This window comes from Achroia grisella, unplaced genomic scaffold (genome assembly GCF_030625045.1).
Source record: "Achroia grisella isolate CSIRO2021 unplaced genomic scaffold, CSIRO_AGI_Agris_v1 utg109, whole genome shotgun sequence".
NCBI classification, from domain to species: domain Eukaryota; kingdom Metazoa; phylum Arthropoda; class Insecta; order Lepidoptera; family Pyralidae; genus Achroia; species Achroia grisella.
Genome location: NW_026712573.1, coordinates 9,706,786 through 9,725,126, shown reverse-complemented (window position 1 = coordinate 9,725,126; position 18,341 = coordinate 9,706,786). Strand labels below are relative to the sequence as shown.

General features: G+C 34.4%; 1 protein-coding gene across 1 annotated transcript; it reads left to right on the top strand.

Moving 5' to 3' along the window:
• Nucleotides 1-2,017: 2,017 nt before the first annotated feature.
• Nucleotides 2,018-13,140, top strand: LOC131846539 (serine/threonine-protein phosphatase Pgam5, mitochondrial). The gene is made up of 5 exons (XM_059195877.1): nt 2,018-2,314; nt 2,736-2,917; nt 3,620-3,837; nt 12,241-12,374; nt 12,897-13,140. Exons 1-5 carry the CDS (start codon nt 2,142-2,144, stop codon nt 13,045-13,047), a joined length of 858 nt encoding a protein of 285 aa, XP_059051860.1. The 5' UTR covers nt 2,018-2,141; the 3' UTR covers nt 13,048-13,140.
• Nucleotides 13,141-18,341: the final 5,201 nt, after the last annotated feature.

Below are 18,341 nucleotides of genomic sequence, written 5' to 3'. Positions count from 1 at the left end.
AATCCCTCAAACTGTATAAGAATAAGGGTGTTATTTTTTTAATTGTTAACGGGGATCAGTAGACATTGTTATCAATGCCAAGGCGACCTCCACCCAGTCCCTCCTGGAAATAATTGTAGTTAATTCGTAATGATTTTACCAAGATGGAGACTTAATTTCTCACTTCAATGTATCTTTCATTTCGCCGTGGTGCCCAGCCAGAGTTTGCTAGCTGTATTCTATAAAAAAAACAGTGGAATCATTTCATGTTGGTGGAGTTGGGTCAGACTTTACCACCCATATAACGAAACCGGATATCGGAAACCGGAAATATTTCAGAATTCATACCACCCATTTACATATATATTGATTTAAACAGGTAGGTAATAGAATTCTATGCAAAAAACGTTGTTTTAAAAAGTAAATCAGCGTTTAATATTTGTTGTTACGAAACTCTAAAAATATAACAGCAGATATGTATACCTACTCATATTTTGTCAGAAATGAACGTGTAAAGAAAGATGATTTGAATATAATGCTAACATATGCTAATAGGTATTACTGAAAAAAGAAAGGTCGAGGTGATGAAGAAGTACGACAAATATTTTGAAATATAATACCACAGTTAATACTAAAAGTGACAAATTGCACAATTCTACCGAAGTGGACTTTGTACAAAGTCATCTGCCTGGGTATGTATAGCCTGGGTACCTCTGTCTCTAATTTATTTATGTTAGTGTCATACTTGGAGGTGCAAGAAAAACAAAAAAAATAATCCCCATATATGGCACTAATTAAGTTAAGTTAGGTTAAGTTTCGTTTAATTGTATTACCTCATCAGTAAATTCCCGCCCTAAGAGGCTAACAACCCAGCTTGCCCACGAAGTTGATGCCGGGGCAAAGGATTCGCCCCATGGCCGAAAATTTCACCCTAGGAGGTGTAAATGACCAGTGTCAGTCACATAGGAGACAATTGTCACTTACCATAACGTGGGTCCTTCAAATATTTACTTAATAAAATAACCTTTTCTCCTGGTCAGTAATAATTGTGTTTTAATTTATTTATTCCCCCATATATCCATTAAACTTTCCACTACCTACGAGTATCTTAACTATTAAAGAACCTATATTGTAACTTTCTTGCAATTAAAATAAAAATATTCAACTACGAAAGAGAATCACATTTCAGTTCTATATCAAATATGGATTTATATATGAATTTGATGTTATTTATTATATGGGAATAATTAATTCAGCATGCCGTAGCTTTATACCGTAGATGAAATTAAAAAGTACCTTTATCCATCTTATCTGCTCATCTAAGGCATAATAGTATAACGACAATAAAAATATATTATCTAAACAGTGAATGGAGCTGTTACGCGACACGGTACAAAATTTTAGCTGCAGTGAAATAGATCAAATATTCGTTCAAAATACGAGGATATATGAGGATGATGCCGTACGCGTTTCTTTTTTCGCGGTGAAAATCCATAGGCAAACCATTAGCAATTGAAAGAAAGAGCGGACTCCTATCAGCTAAAAACCCATGGCATTTTTCCTCTCCACATAAGCCCGCGGAGCATTCTTCCGTAGTCATGGCAGGAGATGCCCACATGTCCTCAACGCGTGAAACTGCCGCCCACAGAGACCCTCTACAAGATTAGTAGAGTTAGTGTAGGAGAAAGCCTCTAATGCGCGCTTGACTGTTAGCAATAAAAATATAAAAGTAATCTTTATTAATATTTGTAATAATTATTTAATCACATACCTACATTCAGCTTAATAAAAACGAATAAATTTTTATCATTCCTATACAACTCATAGTACCTACCAATACTTTCAATCATTGGTAGGTACATTGGGCACAATAAAAAACAAATGATATTTTAAGGAGTTATTGTAGATTCATTGGCATAATAACATTTAATAATTAAAAATATTACAAAATAATATCTACTATAAGTTGTTCATATTACTGTTGTAGAAACTTGAGCATACTTTGTTGGCAACACTGATAGTCAGTCCGTTCGGCACGGAGCTATCTGATACATATTATTTTTATTATACTTTTTAATTTTTCTTTGATATAATCGAATTTCAATATAACTGTTTAAATTTATCTGTTCACCTTAAAATTGGTCTATTTTATACATTAAATAATGGCATCGTTTTCTCGTTTCAACAAATTTGCTTTATTAAGTTTGGGTGCAGTTGGTGGAGGGTTAGCCTATTATCATATTAATAGTGGCAAAAATGAGAGAAAATTTGATGTGCACAACTCATGGACTACAAATTTCACACCTAGTGTTAAATGGGAGAAGAATTGGGATCAGTGAGTAGTACTTGTACTATTTTTATGTATGAAAGTATCCCGTCCATATGTTTAATTAGGTTATGTTTTTTTTTACTAAAAGTACGTTAAATTAAAATTTATACATATAAAAAAATATTATTAAGAAATCTCCCGTACATTGTAGTTTATTTTAAACTGAATTGTTTAATGTTATTATTTATTTACACATTTTTATTTCTTTACATCCTTTATTTATTGAAATAAGTAACTTTTATGTATGCAGTAAGTATATTTATGTACCCATATAAATAAGTTATTTGTACATTTATATTATACTATAAAATTACTTGATTAACTTTGTTAATAATAATTTGTCAAATGGAAAAATTGATAAGTAGGTATTATCATTATAAAACACTTTAAAGCATGTTAATGAAGTGTGCTAACTTGTTTGTTACAGCCGGGAACCAGAGTCAATAGTGAAACCTATAAAGAGTGATAAACCTGAAGAACAGAATCGTTACAATGAACAGATTGAAAAAGCAAAGAAAACTAAAGCAGTACGACATCTGTTCCTTATCAGACATGGACAGTACAATGTTGATGGTGCTACAGATGCTGAAAGAACACTAACTGACTTGGGTAAGGATGTGTTTAAATTAATTATTTTTATTTCCACACCATCCATCTCCTCACCTAACCGACATCTAAAAATTTTTAATGAAATGACATCTCACTGGATGTGACTTATCTCCTAATGCCCATAGCAACACAGAATCTGATTATAGCTAGAAGGGTTGATTTCAGAACATATAGCAGCATAAGTGCGATATAGAATGCTTCAATACTGGTTAAATATTACTGAGATAAGTTTTAATAGTTGTAATTGTATTGTACACATTTAAATATTATTAACTACTTATATATCCATTTTGAAAGTTATTTATAGAGTTATACATTAAGTATAAGAAAGAGATGTTGCTCTAATAAGAGAAGGGCTACTTAGATGGGATAAAATAAGCCAGTTATATAATGGTCTCCTACAGACCTGTTATTTGTTTTGACTGATGGACTGTAGCTGTATTTGTCTTATAGTAATACATATAAGGACACAGTACAGGACTAATAAAAATATATATTTAAGGAAAATAAGATAACACACAATGTAATGTGTTTAAACAAGGACTAATGTGTAAATATAAACAAATTGATAATAAGCAAGATAGGAAAGACAAAAGTATATAATTATCTATTAATATAGTTTCCTTTCCATAGTCATTCATCATTGTATTCCAAAATAGGCCCCCTACTTCAATCAGCTGTTCCAAATTTAAATTATTTCAGGCAGAATACAAGCTGACCTGACTGGACAGAGATTAGCAAGTCTCGACATCAAATGGGACTTGTTAATCCGGTCTACTATGACTAGGGCACAAGAGACTGCAGCCCTTATTGCCAAGCATCTGGACAAGAATTTAGAGACTAAAGACTGTCAGTTGATTGAAGAGGGTGCTCCAATACCCCCAGAACCACCTGTGGGACATTGGAGGCCAGAACCAAAAGTAAGTTTGTGAATTTGTTATGATATAAAATCAATCTTATTATTATAATCTGCATCAGTAAGTCTACCTCTCCTATTTTTGGTGCAACTTGCATTGGAAACTATTTTTCCATTAGAAGGGTGAGGGTATGGTAGTGAAATTACAAGGTAAGAAGTCATGACACTATAGTCATTCAGAATGGCAATGCGTGAGGTATTAACATGGCCATCTATGGTATAGCTATGTGATGTTCATAATGCTCTTCATATACCATGATGGCCATTTACCATCCAATGGGCCTTCACCATGTTAGCAATACCAGTTACATAAAATCAGCATTGTCCATAGTAATTACAATCAGTGATAAGCAATTTGAATTTTCTCTGAAAGTACAGTAAAGTTTACTTAGGGGTTTTATATAATGTTGTGTAATTTCACTGCCATAAAACCAAAAAACATCACCTATTGAATAATAAATACAGTAAAAACGTCCCTTTGTGCGATAGTGCAACATTATATATATTAATGTTGAAATATACACAACATGGAAAAATTAACCTAATTCTTCTAATGATGTCAAAAAATATGAATTAGTTTTAAACTGGTATTGTCTAAATAACTAACAAACTTGTGCTTGTTTATGTAATGTAGTTGATATTATTTCCTTTAGTAACTATATATGATATTTTATTGTTCATTTATTATATAGTAAATTCGACGAGGTACCAAGGTAGGTTTGGTTTTTAATTGCTTGATGGTATATGCTTTAACGAAACTCATTACTAGAATTCACTTTGAGTACTGACCAGTTTTGCATTTTATCACCTTACTGTTCCTTTAGCAGATAGTTTGTTTTATCATTATTTTTCGCATGATTTTATTTATTAACTGCATTTTTAGTTTACAACATTTCAACAAGTTATATGAACTATAATATAAACATCATGGTTTAAGTTCTATGAAACAATTTAAAGGATTAACAAAAAATATAAACAAAGAATTAAATTCGTGTTAATTTTGTCACGAAATTCCTAATTCTGAATTGTCACTTTAATAGAATCAGTTTCAATGTACAATGCTAAGTTTAAGTATAGCATTTCTTTTTTCGGATTCCATAAACGATCATAGAAGAGCCACATACTATATTTAACTAGTGGCGGCGCGGGTGAAATAAATATTGTTTGATTTTGATTTAAGTGGACTGTATCTAAATAATCTGACGGGTACGTGGATTGACACGATACACTGTTAGGTTGGTGATTGAGAACTGCTTGTGAGGATGGAACACAAAGAAAGACAGTTCTGGTAAGGAAGGAGGCACAGTACCTTTGAATTGTAGGTTGCAGTGCGGCGGCTATCGGTGTCTCCAGGTCCCAGCTACTTGCTTCACAACAATGGCACAAACACAATGGTCTTAAACACACTAGAGCGATGCGGTGGATTAAAATGTTTAGTAATTATCACGAATTACAAAAAAACTTGATCTTAAGCGCGATCAAGGCGGGAATTCAAATGTCAACTTCAGCGTTCAATTTTACAGTGACGCGCGAGCGCGATATGTCACTTTCGATACAAGCGAATCTTCTCGCTCGCACTTAAAACAAAGGTATGTGCGGGAATAGGAGAGGATAAAGGAATTAGTGTAGTGCCAATCCTTAGAAAATTAACGTTTCGTACCACGCTAAATTATTTATTTGAACAAACTATTACTAATAATAATTATACAATGATAAACAAAAATGTAATGTTATATGGCGCAACCATTCCCCCCGCCTTGAAGGGACGCCTTCAAAGTAAAAATAGAAACTTAAAATAAACTAAACCTTAACCTAGAACTCGTATTAACTAAAACTAATGTCTAGGTAAGGGGCACAGACGTACAACCGGGCGCAAATAAGAGCCGGTTGCAGTTTTTACACGAACAACCCGAATTACGCCGTCAGAAGCCGGAAAGACCTCTTCAATAACCCCTAAAGGCCAATGAAGTGGTGGCGCGTTTTCAGTACGTACAATTACAACAGTTCCGACAGTCATCTGATTGACGGGCGTATTCCATTTTTCGCGAGATTGTAATGTGTGCAGGTACTCCGTTCTCCATCGCTTCCAGAACGTTTGCACTAATCTGTCTAATAATGCGTGGCGTGAAATCAAAGAACTGTCAGCTATTTCTGCGGCGGGCAAATATTTCAACGGAGTAAAATTTAAAATATGTGCGGGTGTTAATAATTTTGCGAAACGACAGACATAAACTACGCAGCGAAGAAGCTTGGACCAAGAAGAAAAGCGATTTGCCAGAGCGATGAAAACCGATTCTTCTGGCGGTGTACGAGTAACAAAGGAGAGTTTCTTCTCCTCAGGCGGGTCCATAACAGCAGAAGGATTGAAAGTGGTGACTGGCCATTCCGAAAAGGTGGATTTAGCCCACTGCGGGCCGTTGAACCATAGGGGGTGGTGAATTATTTGGGCAGGAGTAAGCCCTCGCGATAGACAGTCGGCTGGATTGTCCGAACCAGACACGTGATAAAAATTGTGCGGTGAAAGCAGAGATTGAATTTTAGAAACTCTATTCGCGACAAAAGTATCCCACCTGTGGGGCGATGCGTGGATCCAACATAAAGCAACTGTTGAATCAGAAAATGCGTGTATTGCCTTAATTGGATAGCGGTTGTTAACAGCGGTAACAATATTATTAATTAAATTAGCGAGCAAAAGCGCTGCGCAAAGTTCGAGTCGGGCCAACGACACGACCTTGCGGGGTGCAACCTTAGATTTTGCACTTATAAGATGCACAGTACTCACACCATCATTCTCGACGTGGAAGTACACAACAGCACCATAAGCCTTTTCACTAGCGTCTGCGAAGCCAATGATGTTCACCACACTACGTTTTGTGATGTCAACATGGCGCTGTAATTTAATTTGATCTAGACTGGGGAGCTCATCCCTGAAACGTGACCATTGTCTGACGATAACTTCAGGGGGGGCGTCGTCCCAATCGCAGTTGCATAACCATAACTCTTTGACAAGAAGTTTGGCAAATAATATAACGGGTGCTACGAAACCCATTACATCCCACAATCTTGCGACACAAGATAAAATGGTGCGTTTTGTACACTTTTCAGCGGGCGTGCAAATTTTTAAACTAAATAAATCTGAGCTAGGAGACCAGCACAGACCCAGAATTTTATGCGTATCAGACACATCGAATTCTACGACCGACGAAAGTCGATGTGTTGACGGAATGGAATTTAAAACTACTTGCGAATTGCTCGTCCATTTGACAAGATCAAATTGTCCGGCCTTCATGAGTGAGATGATCTCAGCAGCTGTGACGATAGCCTCATCTTCACTATCTAGACAATATACTAAATCATCCATGTACAGACCGGTGTGAACCGCTTCCTTAGCTTTTGGGAACGATTCGCCTTCGTCGGTGGCTAACTGCTTAATAGTACGCAGTGCAAGAAACGGACTCGATTTGAGTCCAAAACAAACGCGATTAAACTGATAAACCTGGAGAGGTTCGTCAGGCGAAAATCTATACAATATGCGTTGAAATCTGCGGTCACTCTCTCTAATACGAATGCAAAGAAACATTTGCCTAATATCGGCAGAGAGAGCTACTGAAAATAATCTGAAGTTAACTATAATATCAAATAAATTGCGTTGTAAATTCTGTCCATTATAAAGAAGATCGTTGAGAGATACGGACGTGCTAGTTTTAGCGCTAGCATTGAGTACGACGCGCAATTTAGACGTGAGTTTATCCTTTCGAATAACTCCATGGTGCGGTATTATATACGAAGGAGCATTACTATCATCATTAACGGGTGCGGGTGAAATATAACTCTTATCTAAATACTCCGTAATGACGTCATCATAGGCTTGCTTGAGTTCAGGCGAAGCCTGCATTTTGCGTTCGAGACAAAAGAAACATTTCTCGGCTAATCGACGCGAGTCGCCAAGAGAATGTGCATTACCCTTGAAGGGAAGCGCGACGGTATAACGACCGTCGTCCTCGCGAGTGGTAGTGCCAGCATAAATAGCTTCACACTCCTTGTCGTCCGGGCTGAGAATCGGTGCAACATTCACCTCTTCCATTTCCCAGAATCTACATAGAACGGATTCCATCGTGGGTTCGGTAACACAACAATGCGCGGTGGTAGTGTAATTACAATTATCTAACATATTAGACACGGAAGTATCGGTATTTGATCTAGCGGGAGCTGAACCTACAATAACAAAGCCTAATACAGTCTCAATAGCATACGGCGAGACGTATGCGGGTTGACCTTTAACCTTACGGGACAATATTAAATGCGGGAAAATTGAGGCACCGATTAACATGTCAATGTTCCCAGGAGTAGCGTAACTATCATCGGCTAAAGGCAAATTTTTAAAATTTGAAAATAATGAAATATCGACACTAACAGTCGGTAAACGTTCGGTTATTTTATCTACAACTAAGGATTCCATATCAAATTTAATATTACGATTAAACCGTGAAAAGAATTTTATATGTACAGAACCCTGTGTGGCCTTTGTTGTCCCTCCTATACCTTTAATCGAAAAGGTTGTATTCTGTATACATTGCAATCCCAAGCGATTACAACAATCCCTAGTTACAAAATTACTTTGAGAAGCACTGTCCAATAATGCTCTAATATAATGTTCGTTACCGTCTCTATCGATCATTAAAACACGAGCGGTGGCTAACAATACTGTAGTAGGTACGCGAGGCATATTTTTATTAACATTGTCTGATAACGTGCATAATGCTACGTCTTCCGATGCGCGGGATACGACGGGTGTCGGCGGGGGTGAGTGCGGGGCGCGGTCCGTGCAAGGAGACGGTCGGCCGCCGCCGCCGCCACCAACAGCGGGCTGCGTGTGCGACGAGTGCGACGATAGATCCACTACGCGTGACGTAGTCGCTGTGACCGAACTACCACTGAGTATGTTCGCGGTGGAGGTGGCATTACTATGCTCAAAGTGGAGCATAGTATGATGTTTTGAGTCACATTTGTGACATCGACTATTTGAGTTACAATTAAATACGCGGTGATTTTTACTTAGACAATTAATACAGTAGGAATTAGATTTAACAAATCGGAAACGATCATTAGGCGTTAAATTTCGAAAACCTGGACATTTATATAAATGTTCATGTTTTATGTTACACAATGAGCACTTAGGCTGCGGATTAGCGGTTGTAGTATAAGAGTATGTAGATTTATGTTGCATAACTTTCGATGCCGCATCCATACGACGATCGACAACTTTCTTAGTAACTTCTTGGTTGCTTGAAGAAGTGCGTTGCAATATTTTAATGTGATCGCGCACAAATGACACTAATGTATCGAAAGATGGGATGTCGGATCCCCGTTTATCTAGTTCGAAAGCGCGGGCGGTTTCGGAATCTAATTTCTTTAACGCGGTATACAAAAATATAAAATCCGAAAGATTATTAATTTTTAAGTTATTTAACGCGGATACTGAAGTTGCGAATTTATCGAGAAATTGTTCTAAATTATTTATATTTGATGAATGAAAGGGCTTCATTTCGAATATTTGATCTAGGTATGATGATGCGAGCAGTCTCTTATCTTCATACTTACTAATTAAAGCATCTAAAATGACCTTATAATTTTCAGAACAAGGGTTTATACCGGCAAATACAGAACGAGCTTTACCTGTCAGTTTACCCATCAAATAATGTAATTTTTCCGAATCTGACAATCTAGGATTGTCATGAACTATGCTTTTGTAAGCTGTATAGAATAAAGACCAGGATCTCAGATCTCCTGAGTATTCCGGAATTGGTAGGGGGCAGACGAGGCCTGTCCTCATCCCTATTATGCTGATGATGTTTGACATCAGGCGGTACCTCTAGCGATCTTGCGGCTCGTTTTATACGGCAATACAAATCATCAAATGCCATGAGCGGTTGATAATTAATAACATATTTAGGATTCAATTTAGATTCTAAAGTATTTATTTTATCTAACATAGTTTCGAAATCCGAGCGTAATTTGTCAACTGTTTCGATCTCACACAAGAATGTTTCTCTTTCATATTCACTAGAAAGATTATGAGTCCTATCTGTAATACTTTGTATGCGAGAAAACATTAAATCCTTTTTAGCGAGTAACAGGGGTAACTGATTGACATCCGACATGATGAACAACCTATAAATACAAAAACTTGTTTGTACTAATAAATATATAAGAAAGCGGTGCGGTGGAGAACAGATAAATACCTACACAAGTTACGTGCGGTGCGGTACGGTACGGTGCGGTGCGGTGCGGTGCGGTGCGGTGCAATGAGAGCCGGCAGTACACAATGTACTTACAATTAAAATACGAAATAATAAACCACAACGTACTCGTGATAAGAATCTGTCAAATATTTATATTAAACAAAGCGATGTCTATTTATTACAGCGTAAGCAATGTCTTGTTTATTACAGCGAACTAAATTCAAAGTCTATGCCGCTAACCTATTCAATAGTAGACCGGTAGAAAGCGATAATATTAAGCTATAATATCGTATGCGTCTCAGCCTACCCTAAGGGGGCCTGAGGATATCAATATGTAGGTAGATAGACTACCTACAATGGCGCGAAAGTAATTGATAACTACGAATATAAATGCGGTGACTACAAAAATAAAGTTGTTTTACCTATAGTTAGGTTAAAACAATGCGGGAGTATTACAACAAATCGTAAATACCTACTATTACTTACGATGCGAAATTGAGTTGACACGGAATTTGATATGAATCTATCAGGTAGTTGTACCTACATGTACCTACGAGATTCTAGAAACATCGATATAACGAAATAAAGAAAATGATGTAGTAAAATACAAATTAATTGTATGCGTTTGTACGAAATATACCTAGAAATAAAATATCTAGTGTGGTTTAACCAAATAATTACAATATTCGGCTCGAAATGGACCACTAAAATAATGGCGGCGCGGGTGAAATAAATATTGTTTGATTTTGATTTAAGTGGACTGTATCTAAATAATCTGACGGGTACGTGGATTGACACGATACACTGTTAGGTTGGTGATTGAGAACTGCTTGTGAGGATGGAACACAAAGAAAGACAGTTCTGGTAAGGAATTATATAGGAGGCACAGTACCTTTGAATTGTAGGTTGCAGTGCGGCGGCTATCGGTGTCTCCAGGTCCCAGCTACTTGCTTCACAACAATGGCACAAACACAATGGTCTTAAACACACTAGAGCGATGCGGTGGATTAAAATGTTTAGTAATTATCACGAATTACAAAAAAACTTGATCTTAAGCGCGATCAAGGCGGGAATTCAAATGTCAACTTCAGCGTTCAATTTAACAGTGACGCGCGAGCGCGATATGTCACTTTCGATACAAGCGAATCTTCTCGCTCGCACTTAAAACAAAGGTATGTGCGGGAATAGGAGAGGATAAAGGAATTAGTGTAGTGCCAATCCTTAGAAAATTAACGTTTCGTACCACGCTAAATTATTTATTTGAACAAACTATTACTAATAATAATTATACAATGATAAACAAAAATGTAATGTTATATGGCGCAACCAACTAGTGTAGTTACTCATTCAAGCTAAATAAGATTGCATGTAGACCTGACATATATTCCTCATATGTATCTTTCAATACCTTCGTGATAGAATAATAGTAGAGTCACCTGATTACACCATGAAGTTCTTATGTGCTGCTATCTACCTATATGAAACATCAGACTAGATCTTACTGTCTCTATAATTTCCCTTGACATTTGAACTGATGCAATATTTTTTCAAACTCACTAATAATAAGGCACGTCCTAATTTAGGCACAGATCTCAAATTTATTTTGATATTTTTCAAATCTTATTTAATTTTAAATCTGGAACAGTACAGGTACACTTTATGGTGCGCGACCTCGACAGACAATCTCGACATAAGATAGGACATCGCAACACTACATACTGTATATTAAGAGCAAATAAATGTATATTTCGCGATACAAACGAAGATCCGCGAATACCAACAGCACCATACACTCAAACAAATAAATCGGCTGTCATAAATTGCTTTATCGAATTTCTTCGTGTAAGTCGTCAAGTTTTGAAGTATATTTTTCCCTATAAATCAGTTTAATATATAACAGCCAATACTATTACAATCTTCTATAACTCACAAGTTGTTGATGGTTGAGGTTGCCCGATTGCGACTAACTTTTCGGGGCCTAGTAGCCTTATGCACCAATCCGAGTCTTTCGGACTACCTGACGACTAACTGACTGTGTGTTATTAGTCTATCTTAGTTGCGGTTGCCTGTTTCAGTCGCGTAACTAAAATTGTACCTATTGTCTTTTACTTATTGGTTTGCAATACTGGGCAGTATAGTAATGCAGTATGGTTTGGCATCCGTAGCAGTTTTTCCAGGACAGCGCACGGATTGAGGCGGGCTTCCGGCGGTATTTCTACAGAGCGCCTTCTGATCAGACCAACGATACGTATACGATATTGGTCTGCCACGCGAATGTCATCAGATATTTCGTTTGCAAGTGAGTACAAAATATTTAAAATCAAAATGTAAAGCTACAAAATTAAATTCAATTGAAATTGGAATATACTTTTGGATCAAGTATAACTGACTCTGTTACTGTTTTATGTTATTTACGAGTGCTTTCTATGTATGTTATGTTTATTCTATCAATTGCCTAGTACACATAACACAAGCTCTGCTTAACTTGGGATTAGATGACGCTGTGTGAATTATTATGGATTAATTATTATACCTACATATATTACTACTCTTTTCAATGAGATTGCAAATAATTAACAGAATTAGATTCGTCTTCAACATATATTCCGCAGAATAAAGTTGCCACCTATTATTTATAAATCCTTTACTATATTTTAATTATGTATATAGTTGCGATATGTAAAAAAATAAAGTAAATGTTTTAATACTATTTTAGCAATTAACGAGTCAGATAGCTTATCAAATTTATCCTCTATCTATTACTCATAGAAATATGATCAAATAAATGTAAACCTTATATATTTATTTATTCGCCTTTCAGAGCCCTACAGTTCCCCCCTGAGGGTTGGCTCCGGTTATCACTGAATCACGGATCAATAACGTGGTTATCGATTCTGCCAAGTGGGAACGTAGTACTGCGATCGCTCGGGGACACCGGCCACATGGAACCCAAGTATATATCTAGCCGGTAAATTAGTTAACATGCTCATGTAGATCTTAATACGACAACGGCCATAGCATATTGAATTTAAAGATTAAATGATATAATTTATTTAATACAATTATAAAATATTTTTTATTCTGATTTAGTTTTATGAATTAAATGATGTAAAATTGTAATTTGGGTATTATATAATCTGTATTGTAACATAATCAGACAGATCTGAATTTAGATTGTGCTAAATTTACTACAGAAATATATATGATTTGAATCATTATCACGTGTCTTTTTAAACTCTACAAGTACAGTCGATCAGATTATTTAGTCATCTTACTAATATTATAAATGCGAAAGCTTGTGAGTATGAATATGGATGGATGTTTGTTACTCTTTCACGCAAAAACTAGTGAAAAGATTTTTATGAAACTTTACAGTAATATAACTTATACGTCAGAACGACACATAGGCATATATGACATATAATCACGGAAGAAACCGCGGGCAAGACTTAAAGAAATTTGATACGAAGATAAATGGCATTAAGTGGATGGATATAAACTGTCTTACCTCAAAAGTAATTTACATAGGGTGTATGAGCAGACGAAGTTTGAAACGGTATCATTATATACATATAGTATATATAGTACCTATTTCCTTTTTGAAGAATGTCATTCTGTATTAAAAAATAAACCACGATAGACCTAAAATGCCAATGTCAACCCTTAATTAACCTTAATATAGTATTATTAATACACAAAGTCCTACGGCACGTGTCCTAGAGATAACTAATTTCTCAAGTGTTTGTAAATATTTTACTAAGCTGTTTTAATATAGAAACTACATGCATACAAGTATAGATAGCATTGGAAAACCCAATGCTGTAGTTACTAGAGAAGCATCTACAATATATAAATTTCTCAACGCTATTTTAACTATGAGATTTAAAATATGTGCATAAATAGTATTCATTGTTACCTTCAAAAGATCAAACTAAAATTGCAGATAACATGAAATATATTGTATAGAGAAAACAATGAACGCGGTTATCGGATTCAGCGATCACGAAATGAATACTATTAATATTAAACAATAAAATTGAAGTAGTTATTTACTGAGAAATAAATAAGTATATTTTCACGACTTATTCCAGACAGAGTAGTCAGAGGCATTGTGATAAACGCGACATTTGCTATGGCACACACACAAATTAATTTATTTATTTTGTGATACCAGTTCGAAATATAAATTTATACACAACTTTTTTGGAATTCGAATTTGTTGAAATGGGATATTTGGCATATTTATGATGATGTAATAAATGACTAGGTTTTGATGGTCGATATAATAAACTATCTGTTCAACTTCGTCTGCGTTTTTCATGATGATGATGTTCCGCTATTATTGGACATAGTATAACCTTCCTCGTTAAATAGCCTATCCAAAACTTAAATTCTCACCTTTAGTCCCTGTAAAAACATATTTTATGATATTTAAAATATTTGTTTAGATAATTTATGCTCTGGTCGTTGCATAGTAATATTCAAAAGCCAAATTTATGTATTGGACATAATATGATCATAATATTATAAGCTAAAAACAATGTATTATTATATAGCTTTTTGTGCCTCCATACTGCACTCACGTCTATATTTTGATGGCATTTACTATCAATTAATCATTTTTGTACTTGCAGTTTAAGTAATTAAAATATGTATAGTATTTATATACCTTAGATATAAAGAGAGAGGTGTATATGACTACTTTATTCGTTTATTTGCTTATATAGTATAACAACAAGTCTTACACGGTGAACCTAATGCAAAAATGGTTGTCACTTAGGTACAAAGATATAAGACTGTAATACCCTATGTAAGGGCGAACGTTATAAACCTATTAAAATATAGACGTGGTTGCATATATAATGTATTAACGTGTAGAAATAATGCAAATCCTGAAAATAGTTTGCTCAGAATTGTTATTCAATCGAATTAATCTAACTAAAAACTAAAGTATAAGGAATTGCTTAACTCGATTATACGTTGTATATACTTGTTCCACTCTGCATTATGTATATAATAATACAATTAATTAAATATATAACTAACTAACTAACATACTGGCAGGAATTCTCAAACAAAAAGTCACTTGAATGTAAAAGAAACCTGCTCATAATTTGAAGAATTGGATGAAAAATAATGAAGTAAAATGTTATCTGCGGCATCAGTTATCTGGCAGACTAATATCTTCCTTTTGTTGGGAGAAATCCGTGCTCTGTAATAGAATATTACTTTGGAATGTTCACTTGACTTTTGCCGTATTGCCGGTAAGGGTTCGGATTTAAGAGACTGCTGAGGGTTGTGGTAACATCAAATCTAGAAAGTATAAGTAGTACATAGTAAGGTAGTAAATCTGTGAGCGCTAAACAAGTTGAGACTGTATTGAAGTGTTAGTTATGCTCTTGTGAGAGCGGAACCCAAAATGAATATATGATATTATCAATAGTGTTGAAATGTTATTCTGGAATAAAGTTGTTGCACAGTCAAAAATAATTTGTTCCAAGTGATACGGACCTCTTCGAGCATCGACTAATTTAGCATACTTTTAAATTCACACCCGAAGCAAAGGGTCGACTCTCATACAGTTTTGCTGATATGCTTACAGCTAAATTGTACTTAAAATTTTCTTACCTATAAAAAATGTATTACAGATTGTTATAGTATAGTAAATCTGATATGTATATGTAATGATCGTAACAAGTTATTCAATTGTTTTGTATTACGACCGTTAACAATTTATATTTCTATTTAAACATGATTATTCCTTTATTTAATTTTATACGATATTCTAACACAATAATAGCTTATCGAGATATGCTCTTCGCACTCTACAAAACTGTGACACAGTTTATATCAAAGCAAAGGAAATAGAATCTTAATTTAAAATTTAGAGTGCCATTTAGTCCAATATATCTATTTTTACTTTCTGTGGATATAAATTGTGCTGCTATATCTTAAATATACGACAATAAAATGAATGAATTATGATATAAGAATATGATTGATTGTAATTCAATATATTTTCATAATTATATGAAGACTCAATTATAACAGATTTTAGCTATTCTTTCGAAAAGATTACCTTATTGAATTATTATGTTAAATTCTTAACAAAATTTATTTGTTTTACTGTGAGAAAGTTCTATATTGCATTTACTGAGTATTTTTCGTTACCGTCATCATATATATTGTTAAAAAAATAAATATAATATGACTAACATGCTCACTCCCTTACTCAGGATCTTAGGCCCCCTTAGGCCAGGGTCCCGTGATAATTTTTCTCTCTCTGCTCTGCCACCCTATTATTACAGCTGTGACTGTTACAAGAATAGTGTGATTGATTTGAATGTTCCTACATTGATTTATTTTAGTTTTGAATATAAACTGTATCTGTAGTTAGACATGAAATGAAAAAAGTTGTGCTTTCCATTATGATGTATTGTTAATGACGGTAACAGTAATATTTTTTTAATAATATCAATTTGCCTGTTGCGTTATATATGTATTATAAATTTACTTACAGTGTAACTTTTATTATGGACTGGCAAGTCTATCCTATTGTGGTTATTAGATTGAAGGACTTGTATATGGTCATAAATAAAGCATTATTAAAGAAACCTATTGTGGTTCGGCAAAAACACAAAGCAAAAACAAAATTTCGCTAATTCTTCATGTTGGCTATAAAATGTAAGATTGATTATGGACATTATACCTATTATTGATGTATATACCTCTCGGAAGGTGTTGTTATAAATCATCTTCATGTATATAATATAATCTGTAAGCTCATATTTTGATATGTTAATAAAAAATATATATAGATATTTATTTTTATTTCATTACGGTATAAATTATTCCAGATTTCTGTTATTTTAGAGTATTGAACTTATTTTAAGGTCGGCAACGTCGTGGACCTTAGTGTTTCCGGCGTCCATAGGCTACGGTAACCGTTTACCATCAGATGGGCCGTACGCTTGTTTACCACCTACGTAATATAAAAAACAATTAAACTTTTAATGGTTCCATTATTTGTATATGTACATAAAATCTTAGAATTATTTTTTAGGTATATTGACAAGAATTCTGTGTCAAATTAGGATTAAGGTTATAATAAAAAAATCTTATATAGTTGTTGATAAATTTATTTGTATATTGGTCTGTATTTGTTTTACAACATCTAGGATTATATCGACAATGAAATATAGGTATTCGTTCATGCAATTAATTTTATTAAATGTTAGGATAGGTACTTATTGTTTTTAATACATTATTTTAAATTCTTTTCAAGATATGTGTAGTTTAGGAAAAGGCGTTACAATAGTTAATGAAATGGTAGGGATAGTATAGCAATATTTAATACTTTTATGAAATATCTAATGAAATTTATCTTACACGATAGTAATAATATTTTAAGTGATCTTAAAATCCAAAGTATATACTTTAAATTGATAGTAGTATAGTACCTAATATAATTACTCAACTCGATGTAATCATAAGCATATCAAATGTATGATCCATATTTACATCTCACTCTAAACCTTATTATGAATATTAGGTATATTACTGTAAGTAGACAGAATAATTTAATTAGTATAGACCATACAGGGTTAGTCGTAAAGCAAACACCAAGTCGAGAGTCAGGTGAAATATCCATTAAACTGAACCAGAGGTAGACAATAAAAGGTCGTTCGCGTACGTACCCCTCAGTTTCATATATTTCGACTGTTAAACTGTTTTGTAAGCTGTATTTCGGTTGTAAGGTGCAGATTAGGCAGTGAAATTATAGGATAAGAGGCATGACTTTTTATTCTCCATCATATATTTCTTATCTTATTCTCTGGAATGGCAACGCATGAGTGGTATTACAGGAGTTATATGTTAATATGATGACCATAGTGTTGATCATGTTACCAAATAGGCCTTCAGCTTGTTTACACTCAAATTGCATAAAAAGACCACCACAAACATGAATCACAATGGAGATCAGATAGGTTTTTGAACTTCTCATGCTGAATTGATCATGTGACCGTACAGATTGTATGTAGGCTTTATAAATTATAGTCAATTACCACTAAGTTTCTTTGGTTTTGAGTTTTATGAATACTGGCACTGGCTTGAGTTGTGGTTTACGATTAACCCTATCGACATAAATTATTTTTGAAGGAAGTTATCTATTTAGTTCCATATATCAACAAGCTGCCACAATACGAATACAGTTGAATTAATTTTAAATAAGTATTTAATTAGTCATAAAATGTATCTTAGAATT

Bases quoted from the DNA above. Each gene is read 5' to 3' on its own strand.
- LOC131846539 (XM_059195877.1), top strand. From the start codon at position 2,142: ATGGCATCGTTTTCTCGTTTCAACAAATTTGCTTTATTAAGTTTGGGT. The intron at 2,315-2,735 runs GTGAGTAGTACT...TGTTTGTTACAG, and splicing joins TGGGAGAAGAATTGGGATCA to CCGGGAACCAGAGTCAATAG. The intron at 12,375-12,896 runs GTGAGTACAAAA...TTCGCCTTTCAG, and splicing joins ATCAGATATTTCGTTTGCAA to AGCCCTACAGTTCCCCCCTG.